The sequence below is a fragment of the Symphalangus syndactylus genome, chromosome 5 (genome assembly GCF_028878055.3).
Source record: "Symphalangus syndactylus isolate Jambi chromosome 5, NHGRI_mSymSyn1-v2.1_pri, whole genome shotgun sequence".
Taxonomy (NCBI): Eukaryota; Metazoa; Chordata; class Mammalia; order Primates; family Hylobatidae; genus Symphalangus; species Symphalangus syndactylus.
In genome coordinates this window covers 38,674,480-38,695,259 of record NC_072427.2, presented here as the reverse complement: position 1 = coordinate 38,695,259, position 20,780 = coordinate 38,674,480, and the positions used below count along the sequence as shown (strand labels likewise).

The 20,780-nt window shown below is 38.3% G+C and overlaps 1 protein-coding gene across 16 annotated transcripts in view; it reads left to right on the top strand.

The window, feature by feature from the left end:
• The window catches only part of IQCH (IQ motif containing H), a 256,651-nt gene that overhangs the window by 104,533 nt on the left and 131,338 nt on the right, over positions 1 to 20,780 (top strand). For all 16 annotated transcript variants that reach the window (XR_010120697.1, XR_008657668.2, XM_055278015.2 and 13 more), the window contains 2 exons: positions 8,066 to 8,142; positions 10,558 to 10,596. Coding sequence is in view for 14 of the 16 variants with exons in the window: in XM_055278015.2 (XP_055133990.2) it covers positions 8,066 to 8,142; positions 10,558 to 10,596 (116 nt within the window). In the remaining 2 variants the exon portion in view is untranslated. The remainder of the gene's footprint in view (positions 1 to 8,065; positions 8,143 to 10,557; positions 10,597 to 20,780) is intronic.

The window sequence follows — 20,780 nt, the reverse complement described above, 5'->3', positions numbered from 1 at the left end:
TTAAACACTTATACTCTTTGAAACACAGTGTTAAGAAAATGAAAAGAAAAGCGATAGATTGGCCAGGCACAGTGGCTCACGCCTGTAATCCCACCACTTTGGGAGGCCGAGTTGGGTGGATCACTTGAGGTCAGGAGTTTGAGACCAACCTGGCCAACATGGTGAAACCCCATTTCTACTAAAAATACAAAAATTAGCCAGGTGTGGTGGTGGGTACCTATAATCCCAGCTACTCGGGAGGCTGAGGCTTGAATCCGGGAGGCAGAGGTTGCAGTGAGCCGAGATTGCGCCATTGCTCCAGCCTGGGCAACAAGAGCAAGACTCCATCTCAAAAAAAAAAAAAAAAAAAGAAAGAAAAGCTATAGATTGAGAGTTAATATTTTAAAACAATAACTGATTATGTATTTTTATCCAGAACATATAAAGAACTCTTAAAACTCAGTAATAAGAAACAAACAACCCAATAACCTAACAGACAAAAGATATGAACAGACACTTTACCAAAGGAGATATATGGGTAGTAAATAGATACATGAAAGCATGCTTAACATCATTAGTCGTTAGGGAAATACAAATTAAAACCACAGTGGGATACCACTACATGAGGATATGGAACAATTGCAACTCTCATTCCTTGCTGGTAGGGATGCAAAATGGTACAAACACTTTGGAGAACAGTTTGGCAGTTATTTATAAAGTTAAACACGCATTTACTGTATGACCCAGCAATCTCACTCCTAGTTATCTATTTACCCAAGAGAAATGAAAACATATTTACACAAAAACCTGTATATGAATGTTTGTAATATATGAATGTTGCTTTATTCATAATCACCAAAAACTGGAAACCACTCAGATGTCTCTCAGCTGATGAATTGAGGTACATCCATGCAATGGAGTACAACTTGCTCTAAAAAGGAACTAATTGCTGATACATGCAACAATACGGATGAATCCCAAATGCATTATGTGAAGTGAAAGAAGCCAAACTCAACAGGGTACACACTATATGATTCTATTTACATGACATTTTTAGAAAATGAAACAATGAAGACAGCAAACAGATCAAGAGTTGCCTGGGGATGGAGAGAGTAGTTGACTGTAAAGGGGCATACAGGAATTTTGGCAGGTATTGGAATCGTTTTTGGTTTTTTTTTTGTTTGTTTTTTGAGAATGGAGTCTTGCCCTGTTGCCCAGGTTGGAGTGCAGTGGTGCAATCTCGGTTCACTACAACCTCTGCCTCCCAGGTTCAAGCAATTCTCTTGCCTCAGCCTCCCAAGTAGCTGGGACTACAGGCGCCCACAGCCACACCCAGCTAATTTTTCGTATTTTTAGTAGAGATGGGGTTTCGCCATGTTGGCCAGGATGGTCTCAATCTTCTGACCTCGTGATCCACTTGCCTAGGCCTCCCACAGTGCTGGGATTACAGGTGTGAGCTACCGTGCCTAGCCTGGAATTGTTTTATATCTTGATTGTGGTGATAGTTATATGACTTACACATTTGCCAAAACTCATAAAACTGTACACTAAAAAGGGTGAATTTTACTGTATGTAAGTAGTAACTCAGTAAGTCTGACTTTTAGAAAGAATATTGGGGGAGGGACACCTGCTTGACATGAAAGGAAAGGGTAGGGAGCTGTACGCAAAGCTGGAGAAGTGGAGTGCTAAGGAGATGACCTGTATGCATCAAACTAGAGATGCCAGGGCCCTCCCTGAAATACTGAATTAGAGTCTTGAAGTAGATATGCTGCACGTCACTGAATTCATTTCTTTTGGCTGCTGTAGAATATTCCATTTTTTTGTTTGTTTGTTTATTTTACTTTAAGTTCTGAGATACATGTGCTGAACATGCAGGTTTGTTACATAGGTATTTATGTGCCATGGTGGTTTGCTGCACCTATCAACCCATCATTTAGGTTTTAAGATCTGCACGCATTAGGTATTTGTCCTAATGCTCTCCATTCTGCTTCCCCCCACCCCCCAACAGTCCCTGGTGTGTAATGTTCCCCTCCCTATGTCCATGTGTTCTCATTGTTCAGCTCCCATTTATGAGTGAGAACATACAGTGTTTGGTTTTCTGTTCCTGTGTTAGTTTGCTGAAGATGATGGTTTGAATAGACCATAGTTAATTTATCCAGTCTTCTGTTGATGGACTTTTGGGTTGATTTCACCCTTTGGTATTGTGAACAGTGCTGCTGTGCATTCCTTCACCTTTCCTACTGAGTATGAACAAGCATTTTTCTTGGTCAATAGGAGTGGAAATGTTGGTCATGGGGTAGGTGAACATTCAACTTTAGAAAGTAATGCCAAACTGTCTTTTAAAGTCATTGCATCAATTTACATTTCTACCTTCAGTGTATAAGATACTCTGTGAATTCACATCCTTGCCAACTCTTACTGTAGTTATTATATCTTCCTAGTAAATGGGAACTTTTATCATTGCACACTGTCCTTCATTATCTCTATAATTGCTTTTTAGCATAAATAGCATTTTGTCTGTTAATATAGCCACATCAGCTTCCTTTTGGTTATTGTTTGCCTGGCGTATCTTTTCTCATTTTTTTACTTTTAATCTTTCTGTAGCAATATGTTTTAAGTCTGTCTTTTATAAATAGTATACAGCTGAATTAAAAAAAAACTCATTCTGACCATCGTTATCCATTTAGCATTTACCGTATTTACAGTTATTCTAATTACTAATATATTTTGATAATATTTCTTCCATCTAGACTATTTCTGTTTGTGCCCTGCCCTGTTTTGTTGCTATTTCATTTTCTTTCCTTTATTGTCTTCTTTTGAATACATTATTTTTCCTCATTATACTTTTATTCCTCTATTATTTTGGAATTGATACCTTCCTTTTATATTCTTATTGTGATTAGCTTCTTATTTTCACATGCATATATTGCTTATCAAAGTCTAAAGTTAATAAATATCTGTACTTTTCCCTTTAACAGTATAAAAACCTCAGAACATTTTAACTCCATCTTCCTCCTGATGTAGCATCTATTTTTCTTATGTATTTTAGTTGTATCTTTTTTAAAAAAACCCACAAGACGTTATTGTTAATGTTTTTTATGTAATCAATATTTGTTATATTAGCCAACAGATTTGTCACTGTCTTTGCTCTTCATTCCTTGTTGCATCTCAGACTTTCAATACTGCATTCATTTCCATCTCCCTAAATTATATTCTTTCAATTTCCACTAGTACAAGCCTGTTTCTGCTGATGATAAACTCTTTCAAATTTTATTTGCCTCAAAATGTGTTTATGTCCTGCTTTTTGAAAGTTATCTTGTCAGCACATTCAATATATTATTTCATTGTTTTCTAGCAATTATATCTGCTATTGAGGAGCCTATGGACTATTGCGGAGTCAGTGGTAAATAGTGGCTAAAATTGTGGATGAAAACAATTTGTCTTTTGTTTCCTCTCTAGTTGAAATAAGTTCTTTTTGTCTTTTGTGTTCTACAGCTTCATTGTGATGCATCTAGACATATAGGTCTTTTTATTTATCCTGCTTTGTATTTATTGGGATTCTTGAATCTGTAGACCAGTGTCTTTCATCACTTCTGAGCAACCTCATCCATTATTTATATGCATTTAATAGAAAACAAGAACATCCCAGTACTTTGGGAGGCTAAGGCGGGCAGATCACGAGGTCAAGAGTTCGAGACCAGCCTGACCAAAATGATGAAACCCTGTCTTTACTAAAAATACAAAAATTAGCCAGGCATGGTGGTGTGTACCTGTAATCCCAGCTACTCAGGAGGCCGAGGCAGGAGAATCGCTTGAACCCGGGAGGCAGAGGTTGCAGTGAGCCAAGATTGCGCCACTGCAATCCAGCCTGAGTGACAGAGCGAGACTCAGTCTCAAAAAAAAAAGAAAAAGGAAAACAAGGACAATTGATAATAAGTGACCTAAGCCTAATTAAACACAAGAAGACAGAAAAAGAAAAGCACTAAACTGGAAAAAAAATGAAAGGAAATAATGAAAATAAAAGCAGACATTAAGAAAGTAAAAACAAAAATGATCCAAAATAATTAAAAATTGGCTTCTTTATTTTTTTATTTTATATTTATTTATTTATTTTTTTGAGACAGAGTCTCACTCTGTAGCACAAGCTGGAGTGCAGTGGCGTGATCTCAGCTCACTGCAACCTCTGCCTCCAGGGTTCAAGCAGTTCTCGTGCCTCAGCCTCCCGAGTAGCTGGGACTACAGGTGCGCACCACCACGCCCAGCTAATTTTTTGTATTTTAGTAGAGAGAGGGTTTCACCATGTTTCCCAGGGTGGTCTCAAACTCCTGAGCTCAGGCGATCTGCCCACCTTGCCCTTCCAAAATGCTGGGATTACAGGCCTGAGCCACTGCGCCGTCAAAAATTGGCCTCTTTAAAAGAACATAAAACAGGCAGATCTCTGACAATAATGATAAAGAAAGGAAAATAGAAGGCACACATAAACACTATTAAAATGAAAAAAGGTCACTAACTATAGATACAGTAGAATTTTTAAAAAATCGTAGTATGGTAACTTTGTGCCAATACATTTTAAAATATGAAATGAAAAATCTCCTAGAAAAATGTAAACTACCAAAAATAACTTGAGAAAAAATAACAAACTTAAAACAATATTATTAGATAATTTGAATTGGTAGTCAAAAATATCTCTCTGTCTTTTAAACACACACACACAGACACACACTCACATACTCTAATATGCCAGAGGGGCGAAGGCCTCAGGCCTTTTGTAGGCAAGTTTTACCAACCTTAACAGGTCAGTTAATTCTTTTTATACTATCCCATAGGGGAAAAAAAAGAGGAAAAGCTTATCAACTGATTTTATGGAGCTATTATAACTTTGCTACCAAAATTGAAACAGCACAGTACAAGAAAAAATATACATAGATCAATCTTATTTAGGAACATAGAGGCAAAGATTCTAAAAAACATTAGCATTTTTAAATGCTCATCATAATCAAGGAAAAATGTAAGGAAAGTTCAACATCAGAAAAATTTAACAATATAATTCACCATATTAACATATTTAAAAAGAAAAAACCTCATGGTCTTGATATATACCAAAAGAAAAAAAAATCATTCAATACTATTCAACATTAATGATAAGGGAAAATCCTCTGGATGGAGCAGAATAGAAGAGAATTTTCTGAACCTGATTGTTGTTATCAACCAAAGCCCTAGAGCAAAAAATATCCTTAGTAGGGGAACTTTTGAAGCATTCCTTTTCTACTTCTCCATTAAAAGCAGAGACAAGTCAAGGATGATCATTGTTGCCACCATTTTGGTACTGAGGTCCTAGCACATGCAATAAGACAAAGTATGGAAGGAAGAGAAGAGGGAAGGAGGGAGAGACGGGAACGGGTAGTACCACTCAGAAATGCATGTGACTATAAATATCAGAAAACTACCAGTGGCCTAAACAATGAAGAGTTTGTCTCGTACACAAGAAATTGGGAAGTGAGGAGCCTAGGGATGGTGGCATTGATCAGCAGGGTTGTCATGGTGTTCTTTCTACTTTACCCTCTTTGGTATGTTTGATTTAATCCTCATGCTTGCCACCTCTTGGTCATAAGATGGCTTCTGCAGCCCTGGGCCTTACGTACACATTCCAGGCCAGATGAAGGGGAAAATAGTGGTGTCAGTCTCTTCCCAGAAGCCTTGGGGTGGACTTTCCCTTACATCTCACTGCTCACTGCTAGCTACGAGAAAGGCTGGGAAAGTGTATGTCCAGGGATAGGGTTAGAGCTAACATAAGGATTATAGACATACTTATACTAAATAAATACTTAGAATGATGTTATGCTTATTCTAATCCATTCATGGAAATTCTGTTATTCTTTGTTGGATAAGTATATTTAATATCTGAGACATACTAAAAACTTATTTATTGTTTATCTTAAGTTAAAATTTAACTGCATGTTCTTAAAAAATTTTTTTTCTAATTTGCTAGGAGTTGGGCACATTGTCACTCTGAAAAAACTGGGGCTCTAAAATTAGAAATAACTGGCTGGGCGCGGTTGCTCACGCCTGTAATGCCAGCACTTTGGGAGGCCAAGGTGGGTGGATTACGAGGTGAGGAGATTGAGACCATCCTGTCTAACACAGTGAAACCCCACCTCTACCAAAAAATACAAAAAAAAAAATTAGCCGGGCATGGTGGTGGGCACCTGTAGTCCCAGCTACTCAGGAGGCTGAAGCAGGAGAATGGCTTGAACCTGGGAGGTGGAGCTTGCAATGAGCCGAGATTGTGCCACTGCACTCCAGCCTGGGCGACAGAGCAAGACTCCATCTCAAAAAAAAAAAAAATTAGTAATAACTACCACAGAAGCATACAAGTTTGTCCAGAAAGACAAGGATTTTTTCCTCTACATTAACTCTGGCAAAATTTACCAAACAGATTTTTCCAGCAGGGAAATTGAGTAGCAAAATAGGCAGTGCATTAGGATACGGTTTTGTAAAAATGCAGACACATTCTTCAAATGCATGTGTCTCATAAAATCCAAGGCCACATGAAATAATAATTTAGTGATAGCATTTCTGCAGACAGCTAAGAAAATTCTTATTGATATCATTAACTGTGGATTAACAATGTGAAATTACTTATCCTTGAGATCTTTATCCTACCAAATTGTACTAAAATTTTACTAAAATCTGTTATAAGTTATGCCCACTTGAAAATTTCTCAGCTGCTGTTTTGTTTGAACATGGGAATTTAGCCATAAATCTCACTTTTCTGCAAGAATCTGAAAGTTAAACAAAAATTGTACTGAGTCTGCAGACAATAGGAATAACAAATTTTACTGGTGAATCTGTGGATTCAAAGCAGGCTGAACACAGGATGTGGACTTACCTTCAGAAGTGGGAGAGCAAACTCCAAAGTGGACACCAGGGAAGGAGAGCATAGAACTGAAGGCAAAAACTATACCCTTAAAATGGGGTCTTCATACACTACTGGCCAGGGGAGAGTGAGGACTACAAGTCACAGGGAAGCTTGCCGGAAGCCAGGGAAACCAGAGGGGTGTAAAAATGGGTTGATCAAATGCAACAAAGAAATCCCTTTTGTGAAGGTGAGTTTCACTGAAAAGGCTCTGCTATCTTTCCTACTTTTTAAAAAAGAGCTGAAGATATTCCTTGCAGCTCAGTTGAGGCAATCTAAGAGAACCAAGTCCTCAAAGTGAGATTCTAAATTATATATTGATATCCTTTACTAGCGTGCTGTTTTTGATCAATATCTGTCAATTCCTTCTAAGATTGTTGTTATAGAAAACTAACAGAAAAGGGGGTTGAGCTGAAGGAATTGAGCTGAAAGAAGCCTCACTTCTTTTATTCAATTAACCATTTAAATAAATTTTTTGTTCTCTTTCTTGGGATGAGTAGTATAAAGATTTTTCTCCCCTGAGAATGTCAGACTTTGGATTTTGGTAAAGGGCAGTCAGGTTTGCTGCTAGGCAGTAGGAGAGATGTGATTGAGACAGCATTGTCTAGCATGTGGGCCCATTCTTCCTCGACCATGGACTAGGTGTGTTCTCTAAAAGTTGTTGCGTATAGATTTAACTGATTTCAAAAATAATCTTTATGGTGCTTTTCAATTGTATCACTTCCCTCAGTCATTTAAATTTTTTAGAATCTTTTTTTTTACACAATAGAATAGTCCATATGTAGCTATGTTAAATCACATATTACATGAACCTGGGAATCTGGCTATTTAAAGAAATCTTCTAACAAAGCATTTTATAAGACAGATATTACTCTCTAATTTGCCTGCTTTTAAAATGTGTCTGCTTTTAAAATTTGCCTTTTTATCAGGCAGTTTGCATAAGGCGGGCTGACCTTGTATTCTAATAGAACTGTTGCCCTCTCATGCTCTTGGCTTCCTTTTGAAGTCAGTGATCATAGCTGTTTCATTGAATGAATACAGAAAGAAAGATAGTGAGCGCACAGTGGGTGACAGAGCCATTTGACTTTCAAGGTGCAAACCCAATAGCATCCAACCAGTGACTCAGCCTCTTCTTCTGGAAAAGGTAACATGTACCATTTTCATCCACAGCCACTTTCACTATACCTCGGGAACCACCGCCATCTCCAGCAGAAGTGAAGTTCTTTCCCAAGAAACAAAGATCAAAGGTATTTATATTCCTCACTATAGAAAGAAAATTGTTCTTATTTACAACACTTTCTGTGAGATATTTGGTGATTTACACATGTTATTGAGTTGTACCTTCAACATAGAAATAAGTGCTATTTCAGCTGCTGCTGGTATGCATTTGACTTTCAAAAGGGGAATTGTACAAGTCAACTCTAGCATAATGTTATTGGTGGGGTCTAAAAAATTCAATCATGTTGCATCATTGCAAGATTAACTAAATGACTGGGTCAGCCTCTAATACTAACTGGTCAGGAGTCCAGTGGCTGTTGCTTTGTATCCAAATTTGTATGGTATAGGATATCTTATTGTGAGGTTCTACTGTATTTCGTTTGTCTATAAATACAGGCTAAAAAGGCAAGATCTCCAAACATAGAATACCTTAATGAAGCAGGGGAAAGAATTCTGTATTATTATTATTTCAAGACAGAGTCTCATTTACTCTGTTGCCCAGGCTGGAGTGCAGTGGCACTATGTTGACTCACTGCAACCTCTGCCTCCTGGGTTCAAGCAATTGTCATGTCTCAGCCTCCCAGGTAGCTGGGATTACAGGTGCCTACCATCATGCCCGGCTAATTTTTGTATTTTTAGTAGAGACGGGGTTTCACCATTTTGGCCAGGCTGGTCTCAAACTCCTGACCTCAAGTGACCCACCTGCCTCGGCCTCCCAAAGTGCTGGAATTATAGGCATGAGCCACCATGCCTGGCCTTTTTTTTTTTTCTTTTTTAACCATCATGTGGCACTTTCTTTTCTTTCTTTCCTTTTTTTTTTTTTTTTTTGAGATGGAGTCCTGCTCTGTCACCCAAGTTGGCGCAATCTCGGCTCACTGCAACCTCTGGCTCCCAGATTCAAGCGATTCTCATGCCTCAGCCTCCCGAGTGGCTGAGATTACAGGGATGTACCGCCACTCCCAGCTAATTTTTTGTATTTTTAGTAAAGACAGGGTTTCGCTATGTTGGCCAGGCTGGTCTCGAACTCCTGGCCTCAAGTGGTCCACCTGCCTCGGCTCCCAAAATGTTGGGAATGTAGGCATAAGCCACCACACCGGGCCAAATTCTGTATTCTTTAACATTAACTCCTCACAGTACAATGTAATTCATTCTTATGGAGATTCCCCCAGTTTAAATGTGCTGGACTTTTGTACCTTGCTTTCTTATGTTTATGGACTGCAGACAGTGATTTTTGAAACTTTTCACCACAGAAAGGAGACAGCTGGCACTGTCTTTTTCTGGCTTACTTTATGTGGAAAGTGGTCATGTTTTCAGCTGCTCTCATAAGAAAAGAAAGAAGGAGAAATTGGAGAGCAGCACAGGAGAAATTAATCCTACTGCCTCTCCATAGTAGACTGCTACCTGCTCTTCTCAGACTTTTATCTTTCAATACTGAAATCATCAAGAGGTTTCACTGTATTATCAGCACTGGTGGGCTGTGTCCCCTTAAGAGATTTCCAGGCTATTTATGTAGCAGCATGTCATGTGACACCCCAGTTGCCATGGCAAATATTTGTGTTTCATGAAAAATGTGGGTAAAGAAAATCAATGTAAATGGCCAAATCCCAAGACAGGCAGGCCTTCAGGCGAGTGTTTGGCCTGCACCATTATTGTTTCAAATTCAGCTGTTTTAACAGGCTGTGAGAAGGCCATGGGCTAATGTGCATAATAGGAACAGGCGGAGGCACCTGTTTTGATTCTCCCCTGTTGGAGCGCTCAGGTCCCACAGTTTTATAGATAACAGATCTACAGGTAATACAAATATTATGACTAGGTTTTAGCCAGTAAATGGTTTACCATGAAAAAATAGTTTTAAATAATGACATATTTTCTGAATGCTAATGAGCCCTGGCTTTAATTTTCTCTGTTGACTTCACAAAGCTCTCCCGAACTGCTGGAAACAGTAATATTTAATGACTTTTTCCTGTGGTCCCAGATTGGGACAGCATTTCTAAATTGACTCTTCAATGGTAAATGTAATTTTTCACATATTTTGTGGGAAGTGTCCTGGGCGTGGAAGTTAAAAGGCTAAGAGAAGGACTTCAGTATGCCAAGCCTCGTGATAGAGCCAGTACAGACCTTTGATCAGACTCCACCACAAAGCAGTGTGGTGCCACGCTAGTGTCCCCTAGAAGTGGGACTTGGCATCTGATTATAGTGTTTTTGTAAATATTTACTTAGTGAAACTCGTTCTTCAAAGCAAACGGGGCTTGGCAAACAGAGCATCATTGTCAGTGTGGGAAAGGTCTTTCTAATTGTTAGCTCCTGCCTGCGTGGAAAGAGAGAACAGGCTGGCCCAGCGGGGAAAGTGGGGAAGGGGGTGAGGCTCTGAGCCTTCTATTTGTTTTGTAAAATTGCCCATGAGAGTCGTTTTGATTTAAACTGTGTCTCATTCTTCATTGTAGGGGAAAAGCAGAAGGTCAAGAGGACATCATGATAGGAAGGTCTGTAATTTGTGTGACTAGTTGAAATTTAGGGTCTGTCACCTGATGTCCCTTCCTTTTGCTGCAGGGCAAAAGTATGGGTGACTGCTTGACAGCTGGAGATGGCAACAAAAGTTCGTGTTTCCTTTATAAAAGAAATTAGATCATGGTTTCAGGAAAAAAAAATATGGTTCATTTAAAGTGAAAACCCTTTTTTGCCTTCTTTTGGGACTGAATTACTTCTCAGGCTTCAGTCCAAACAAATGACTCAGCGTCCTTAAAATTTGGCTGAATCACATCAGTCTTCAAATTCAATCATAGATTTTCATCTTTTAAAAGTACACTTAAAAAGAAATAAAATGTTGAAAAATAAATGCAGTTGTCCCCCAGCACGTGCTTATATGTGTGCATGCATATAGGATGAACACACACATGCAACATACTGCATGTATGCTGTAGTACAGATGGGATTTAGAGTTAAGCTAATCCTAACAACTAAGGTTACAAAAACATTGGAAAAATGAAATAGCCCCCACAATATGGCAAGTACATGCCAGCAAGGAACATTCCACAAGGCCATGCATGGGTAATAAAAGTCCTGAACTTGAAGTAGGAATGCACCGGATTCTCCTTTGAGCAAGTCACTTGACTTCTCTGCTCTTCTCTTTCCTCCTCTGACAAATGAGGATAATACCTTCCTTCACATAGGGTTGCTGCAAGGATCAGATGCGTTAATGTGTGTGAAAGTGTTTTGGAAAAGTACTCATTATCATAACTCATTGGTCCATTATTAAGAGCATCTTCTAGGCCTCCCTTTCCTGGTAATCTCTTACCAGTAAGAATTTCACAGAGATCTTAGCCATCTGCTTTCAAGGAAAAAGGCCCGACTTTGGGGTCACATTTTATTCCTGCAGAGCTATGCCTAGATAGAGCTGTATTTACATCAATGATTACATACAGTCCCTCTGTATCTAGACAGATTGCTCCTTGGTAAACTAATCAGTGCAATTAGATCCTTCCTCTTGCGTCCCTTGACGTCTTACTGTGAGAAAAGTGTGAGCTTGATTCTGCAGGTTAAAAATAGGATGTGTTTATGAACAGTAAGGCATTATTTATCTGGAATATGTGTAACTGCTAATGTTGACTGATCATGTCCTGCATGCATGGCCCTAAGCATCTTTCATACCCACTGAACCCTCATAGCAGGCAGAACCTATGTGCTGCAGTTGTCCCCAGGCCCACTCAGTTGGTAGAAGGGTGCAAACGATCCAGCTGAGAGTGAAGCTCCAGAGTTTGTGCTCTCTGCCTGTTCCAGGTTATGAATGCTTCCATGTGGGTCAGTTTTTCAAATAGTACTACTACTGCTCGTGTTACTGCTGCTGCTACTGCTACTTGCAGCTAACATGTACTGAGTGCTTACTCTTTGCCAGGCTCTGTTCCTAATGTCTTAAGTGGATTATCTCACTTAGTTTTCACAGGATTTCTGTGCAATAGGCACTATTGTCATTCAATTAGTCATCCAATTAGTAAATGACAGAGCCAACATACAAAACTGGACTATGTAACTACCAGAGCCCTAAAGCATTAGAAATTTTTATAAACATCAATCATTTTTTATGGAAACATATTACATTTATTACATTTCTAAAATATATTACACTTCTGCCTAACTAATATAATTTAATATTTATTCTCTATTCAATATCATGTATACAGGTAATCAGTTTCTGTGTCTTTTACTGTTTTCTTCAATAACAGACAGCAGTTACCACCTTTGCTGTTGTGTCTGCTTTCATCGGCTCCGACTTTAACAGCCTTTTCTATCTTATAGCTCAGTTAACCAAACCCAATTTAAGAAGTTGAATAAGTTTAAGTCAGTCAGGCTTTGCACAGGATCCGAAGAATAAAAAACGATGGTAGAGTTTGTAATAGTTATTTCAGCAAATCTGAGGCATCTTTGTTTTCAAGAATCTAGTTCAAAGGTTTGAGGTTGTTAAAATTGCCTGTCAGCAAATAAATCTGTTTATTATCTTAAGGCAAGCATAAAAACTATGTTAAGATTCACTTAATTTTAATTAATATTTTGATAATAAAAATCTATTTTATGGATAAAACAAGCAAACAAACAAATATTTATTCTACTATAGGAGTACAGACCAAATTCATGAATGTGTTTGCTTCTGGGAACAGGAAGAAAGAGGAAGGAGAAGAAAAGAAATACAGAGAGGATGTTAACTTTATATATATATAACATACACACATATACGCACACAACACACACACACACACACACACACACACGTATATATACAGCAAAGACGACGAAAAATTAAACAAAAATGTGTCCGTGGTAGTTTTTTATATTATTCTCTATACTTCTCTGTGTGTTTAAAACTTTCCCAAAACATCTCAAAATTAAAAAAAAAATCCAAATTGAAGACAAATATAAAAGAAAATCCTGTTTCCTAAGCCATCCCTGTGTTGTAAAATTTATATTGGTGTAGAAAGAATAGGTTTGGGTGATAACATTGTAATCTCAAATTTGGGGTCTCACTTCTCTTAGTCATTCTTTTCAATTGTTACTTTCTTTAGTATTTTCCCAACATGTACTTCTGATCCTCTCATTTAGAAAACTGTAATTATTTTATGGGTGAGTCAGCTGAACTGTTTTAATCAGGCAGTATGTGTGACATTAAACATACCACTGCCCCTATCTGCTCTCATTTCCTCCTATCTGTATAAAAAGGAGATTGGACCAAATCAATGTTTTTAAGGGGCTTCCATATCCTCACCCTACAGCCCCAGGGAATCCTCACCCCATAGCCCCAGGGAAAGAAGAGAAGCAAAAGCTCCTAGCAATAGGGGGCTGTAGACCACCTGGGTTTTCTATTTTACCTCTTTACTATCATACTATATGGTATTTGATTGAACAAAGTGTTCGAGGCTTTAAAATGTATACTTTCAAAACCACTAGATGATATCTAGCAGCAGTTTTGGCTTTAACATGTCATATCTGGTGGGGGAATAAACCTACTTCTTGAAGGGCACAGGGTGCCTCCCTGGTTGACTTTGCTCCCAGCACAATTTAGTCTCCTTTCTTGTCTTGCCCTAAAGGATTGGAGAGAGGGCAGGTCTTAAGAGAATTAGAGCTCTGCAACCTGGAGATACAAAATGAGATTCAAAAGCAAGTCCAAAGCTACTTTTTTCTCTTTTAGACTCATTTTCTCTCATAAAACTTCATTTAACTTACCATCTTAAAGGAAGAAAAGAAAAATCCAGACACGGGAAAAAAAAAAAAAAAAAAACCCTGTGGAATCTTTTTAAAAAACACAAATCTTGATTTTTTTTTTTTTTTTTTTTTTTTTTTTTTTTTTTAAGATGGAGTCTTGCTCTCTCACCCAGGTGGGAGTGCAGTGGCACGATCTTGGCTCACTGCCACCTCCACCTCCCTAGTTCAAGCTATTCTCCTGCCTCAGCCTCCCAAGTTAGTGGGACTAGAGGCATGCACCACCACACCCAGCTAAATTTTTTTTTTTTTTGTATTTTTAATAGAGACGGGGTTTCACCATGTTGGTCAGGCTGGTCTTGAACTCCTGACCTCAAATGATCTGCCCACCTCAACCCCCCAAAGTGCTGGGATTACAGGCGTGAGCCACCGTTCCCAGCCTAATTTTTATTTTTTCAACTTTTAAGTTCAGAAGTACATATGCAGATTTGTTACATAGGTATTAATAAGTTGTGTGTCATGGGGATTTGGTGTACAGATTATTTCATCACCCAGGTAATAAGCATAGTACCCAATAGCTCGTTTTTGTATCCTCACCCTCTTCCCACCCTGCACCCTCAAGTAGGCCCCTGTGTCATTCCCTTCTTTGTGTCCATGTGTACTCAATGTTTAGCTCCCACTTATAAGTGAGAACATGCAGTATTTGATTTTCTGTTCCTGTGTTATTTTGCTTAGGATAATAGCCTCCAGCTCTATCCATGTTGCTTCAAATAACATGACTTCTTTCTTTTCTATGGCTGCATAGTATTCCATGGTATATATGTACCACATTGTCTTTATCCAGTCTACTGTTGATGGTAATTTAGGTTGATTCCATGTCTTTGCTATTGTGAATAGTGCTGCAGTGAACATAACACATGCATGTGTCTTTACGGTAGAATGACTTATAGTCCTTTGGGTATATACCCAATAATGGGATTGCTGGGTCGAATGGTAATTCTCTTTTAAGTTCTTTGAGAAGTCATTAAATTGCTTTCTACAATGGCTGAACTAATTTACATTCCCACTGGCAGTGTATAAGCATTGCCTTTTCTCTGCAACCTCACCAGCATCTGTTATTTTTTGACCTTTTTATAATAGTCATTCTGACTGGTATGAGATGGTATCTCATTGTGCTTTTGATTTGCATGTAGAATCTTTTAAAAACAGTTACCATTTTCTCTAATTCATTAGAAATTGCCATCCTCACCTATGTGTTTTAATCATTAAACTTTCCAAATGAATTGAAATTATACAGTTTTATTTGCCAAACAATTTTTTTGAAATTCTTGCAGAACAATTTTTCTTATAATTACCGAGAAAAACTATAAGGATTGTTTTTACTACTCTTCATAGCATTGTCTAACTGAACATTTTTGTTACATGTGATTAATAATTTTGCTTATATACAACAGAAAAAAGGTTAAATTATCAGCCAACAAGATAATCTTTATTTTTTCACTTTATCTCTTTCATTGATCAAATTGTGACCTGATCATTCATAGAAAATTTGGAAAATTCAGAAAAGAGAAAAAAAGTATAGAAGAATTTTTTCCCCATATCGCAATCCTTTGGTACTATTTAAACTTTGGCATATTCTTTTGTTGGTATTATACTGTATATTCAACTGTGGTTTTACTCTTTTCATCTAACAATTTATCATAAACCTTTACACATATGATTTAAAATTCATAAAACATTTTTAGTGGCTTTATAAGATTCTTTATTAAAGATATACCATAATTTTCTTTTCTTTTTTTTTTTTTTTTATTTTTTATTTTTTTTTTTTATTTTTTTTTTTATTATACTTTAGGGTTTTAGGGTACATGTGCACAATGTGCAGGTTTGTTACATATGTATCCATGTGCCATGTTGATTTCCTGCACCCATTAACTCGTCATTTAGCATTAGGTGTATCTCCTAATGCTGTCCCTCCCCCCTCCCCCCACCCCACAACAGTCCCCGGAGCGTGATGTTCCCCTTCCTGTGTCCATGAGTTCTCATTGTTCAATTCCCACCTATGAGTGAGAACATGCGGTGTTTGGTTTTTTGTCCTTGCGATAGTTTACTGAGAATGATGTTTTCCAGTTTCATCCATGTCCCTACAAAGGACACGAACACATCATTTTTTATGGCTGCATAGTATTCCATGGTGTATATGTGCCACATTTTCTTAATCCAGTCTATCGTTGTTGGACATGTGGGTTGGTTCCAACTCTTTGCTATTGTGAATAGTGCCGCAATAAACATACGTGTGCATGTGTCTTTATAGCAGCATGATTTATAGTCCTTTGGGTATATACCCAGTAATGGGATGGCTGGGTCAAATGGTATTTCTAGTTCTAGATCCCTGAGGAATCGCCACACTGACTTCCACAATGGTTGAACTAGTTTACAGTCCCACCAACAGTGTAAAAGTGTTCCTATTTCTCCACGTCCTCTCCAGCACCTGTTGTTTCCTGATTTTTTAATGATGGCCATTCTAACTGGTGTGAGATGGTATCTCACTGTGGTTTTGATTTGCATTTCTCTGATGGCCAGTGATGAGGAGCATTTCTTCATGTGTTTTTTGGCTGCATAAATGTCTTCTTTTGAGAAGTGTCTGTTCATGTCCTCTGCCCACTTTTTGATGGGGTTGTTTGTTTTTTTCTTGTAAATTTGTTTGAGTTCATTGTAGATTCTGGATATTAGCCCTTTGTCAGATGAGTAGGTTGCAAAAATTTTCTCCCATTGTGTAGGTTGCCTGTTCACTCTGATGATAGTTTCTTTTGCTGTGCAGAAGCTCTTTAGTTTAATGAGATCCCATTTGTCGATTTTGGCTTTTGTTGCCATTGCTTTTGGTGTTTTAGACATGAAGTCCTTGCCCACGCCTATGTCCTGAATGGTATTGCCTAGGTTTTCTTGTAGGATTTTAATGGTTTTAGGTCTAACATATAAGTCTTTAATCCATCTTGAATTAATTTTTGTATAAGGTGTAAGGAAGGGATCCAGTTGCAGCTTTCTACATATGGCTAGCCAGTTTTCCCAGCACCATTTATTAAATAGGGAATCCTTTCCCCATTTCTTGTTTTTGTCAGGTTTGTCAAAGATCAGATAGTTGTAGCTATGCGGCATCATTTCTGAGGGCTCTGTTCTGTTCCATTGATCTATGTCTCTGTTGTGGTACCAGTACCATGCTGTTTTGGTTACTGTAGCCTTGTAGTATAGTTTAAAGTCAGGTAGTGTGATGCCTCCAGCTTTGTTATTTTGGCTTAGGATTGACTTGGCGATGCGGGCTCTTTTTTGGTTCCATATGAACTTTAAAGTAGTTTTTTCCAATTCTGTGAAGAAAGTCATTGGTAGCTTGATGGGGATGGCATTGAATCTATAAATTACCTTGGGCAGTATGGCCATTTTCACGATATTGATTCTTCCAACCCATGAGCATGGAATGTTCTTCCATTTGTTTGTATCCTCTTTTATTTCATTGAGCAGTGGTTTGTAGTTCTCCTTGAAGAGGTCCTTCACATCCCTTGTAAGTTGGATTCCTAGGTATTTTATTCTCTTTGAAGCAATTGTGAATGGGAGTTCATTCATGATTTGGCTCTCTGTTTGTCTGTTATTGGTGTACAAGAATGCTTGTGATTTTTGTACATTAATTTTGTATCCTGAGACTTTGCTGAAGTTGCTAATCAGCTTAAGGAGATTTTGGGCTGAGACAATGGGGTTTTCTAGATATACAATCATGTCATCTGCAAACAGGGACAATTTGACTTCCTCTTTTCCTAATTGAATACCCTTTATTTCCTTCTCCTGCCTGATTGCTCTGGCCAGAACTTCCAGCACTATGTTGAATAGGAGCGGTGAGAGAGGGCATCCCTGTCTTGTGCCAGTTTTCAGAGGGAATGCTTCCAGTTTTTGCCCATTCAGTATGATATTGGCTGTGGGTTTGTTGTAGATAGCTCTTATTATTTTGAGATACGTCCCATCAATACCTAATTTATTGAGAGTTTTTAGCATGAAGGGTTGTTGAATTTTGTCAAAGGCCTTTTCTGCATCTATTGAGATAATCATGTGGTTTTTGTCTTTGGTTCTGTTTATATGCTGGATTACATTTATTGATTTGCGTATGTTGAACCAGCCTTGCATCCCAGGGATGAAGCCCACTTGATCATGGTGGATAAGCTTTTTGATGTGCTGCTGGATTCGGTTTGCCAGTATTTTATTGAGGATTTTTGCATCAATGTTCATCAAGGATATTGGTCTGAAATTCTCTTTTTTGGTTATGTCTCTGCCAGGTTTTGGTATCAGGACGATGCTGGCTTCGTAAAATGTGTTAGGGAGGATTCCCTCTTTTTCTATCGATTGGAATAGTTTCAGAAGGAATGGTACCAGTTCCTCCTTGTACCTCTGGTAGAATTCAGCTGTGAATCCATCAGGTCCTGGACTCTTTTTGGTTGGTAAGCTATTGATTATTGCCACAATTTCAGAACCTGTTATTGGTCTATTCAGAGATTCAACTTCTTCCTGGTTTAGTCTTGGGAGGGTGTATTTGTCGAGGAATTTATCCATTTCTTCTAGATTTTCTAGTTTATTTGCATAGAGGTGTTTGTAGTATTCTCTGATGGTAGATTGTATTTCTGTGGGATCGGTGGTGATATCCCCTTTTTCGTTTTTTATTGCATCTATTTGATTCTTCTCTCTTTTCTTCTTTATTAGTCTTGCTAGCAGTCCATCAATTTTCTTGATCTTTTCAAAAAACCAGCTCCTGGATTCATTAATTTTTTGAAGGGTTTTTTGTGTCTCTATTTCCTTCAGTTCTGCTCTGATTTTAGTTATTTCTAGCCTTCTGCTAGCTTTTGAATGTGTTTGCTCTTGCTTTTCTAGTTCTTTTAATTGTGATGTTAGGGTGTCAATTTTGGATCTTTCCTGCTTTCTCTTGTGGGCATTTAGTGCTATAAATTTCCCTCTACACACTGCTTTGAACGTGTCCCAGAGATTCTGGTATGTTGTGTCTTTGTTCTCGTTGGTTTCAAAGAACATCTTTATTTCTGCCTTCATTTCATTATGTACCCAATAGTCATTCAGGAGCAGGTTGTTCAGTTTCCATGTAGTTGAGCGGTTTTGACTGAGTTTCTTAATCCTGAGTTCTAGTTTGATTGCACTGTGGTCTGAGAGACAGTTTGTTATAATCTCTGTTCTTTTACATTTGCTGAGAAGAGCTTTACTTCCAACTATGTGGTCAATTTTGGAATAAGTGTGGTGTGGTGCTGAAAAAAATGTATATTCTGTTGATTTGGGGTGGAGAGTTCTGTAGATGTCTATTAGGTCCACTTTATGTAGAGCTGAGTTCAATTCCTGGATATCCTTGTTAACTTTCTGTCTCGTTGATCTGTCTAATGCTGACAGTGGGGTGTTAAAATCTCCCATTATTATTGTGTGGGAGTTTAAGTCCCTTTGTAGGTCACTGAGGACTTGCTTTATGAATCTGGGTGCTCCTGTGTTGGGTGCATATATATTTAGGATAGTTAGCTCTTCTTGTTGAATTGATCCCTTTACCATTATGTAATGGCCTTCTTTGTCTCTTTTGATCTTTGTTGGTTTAAAGTCTATTTTATCAGAGACTAGGATTGCAACCCCTGCCTTTTTTTGTTTTCCAGTTGCTTGATAGATCTTCCTCCATCCCTTTATTTTGAGTCTATGTGTGTCTCTGCACGTGAGATGGGTTTCCTGAATACAGCACACTGATGGGTCCTGACTCCTTATCCAGTTTGCCAGTCTGTGTCTTTTGATTGGAGCATTTAGCCCATTTACATTTAACGTGAATATTGTTATGTGTGAATCTGATCCTGTCATTATGATGTTAGTTGGTTATTTTGCTCGTTAGTTGCTATAGTTTCTTCCTAGCCTCGATGGTCTTTACAATTTGGCATGTTTTTGCAGGGGCTGGTACCGGTTGTTCCTTTCCATGTTTAGTGCTTCCTTCAGGAGCTCTTTTAGGGCAGGCCTGGTGGTGACAAAATCACTCAGCGTTTGCTTGTCTGTAAAGTATTTTATTTCTCCTTCACTTATGAAGCTTAGTTTGGCGGGATAGGAAATTCTGGGTTGAAAATTCTTTTCTTTAAGAATGTTGAATATCGGCCCCCACTCTCTTCTGGCTTGTAGAGTTTCTGCTGAGAGATCAGCTGTTAGTCTGATGGGCTTCCCTTTGTGGGTAACCCGACCTTTCTCTCTGGCTGCCCTTAACATTTTTTCCTTCATTTCAACTTTGGTGAATCTGACAATTATGTGTCTTGGAGTTGCCCTTCTCGAGGAGTATCTTTGTGGCGTTCTCTGTATTTCCTGAATCTGAATGCTGGCCTGACTTGCTAGATTGGGGAAGTTCTCCTGGATAATATCTTGCAGAGTGTTTTCCAACTTGGTTCCATTCTCCTCATCATTTTCAGGTACACCAATCAGACGTAGGTTTGGTCTTTTCACATAGTCCCAAATTTCTTGGAGGCTTTGTTCATTTCTTTTTATTCTTTTTTCTCTAAACTTCCCTTCTCTCTTCATTTCATTCATTTCATCTTCTATCAGCGATACCCTTTCTTCCAGTTGATCGCATCTGCTACTGAGGCTTCTGCATTCTTCGCGTAGTTCTCGAAACTTGGCTTTCAGCTCCATCATCTCCTTTAAGCCCTTCTCTCCATTGGTTATTCTAGTTATCCATTCTTCTAATTTTTTTTCAAAGTTTTTAACTTCTTTGCTATTGTTTTGAATTTCCTCTCGTAGCTCAGAGTAGTTTGATCGTCTGAAGCCTTCTTCTCTCAACTCATCAAAGTCATCCTCCATCCAGCTTTGTTCCGTTGCTGGTGAGGAACTGCGTTCCTTTGGAGGAGGAGAGGTGCTCTGTTTTTTAGAGTTTCCAGTTTTTCTGCTCTGTTTTTTCCCCATCTTTGTGGTTTTGTCTACTTTTTGT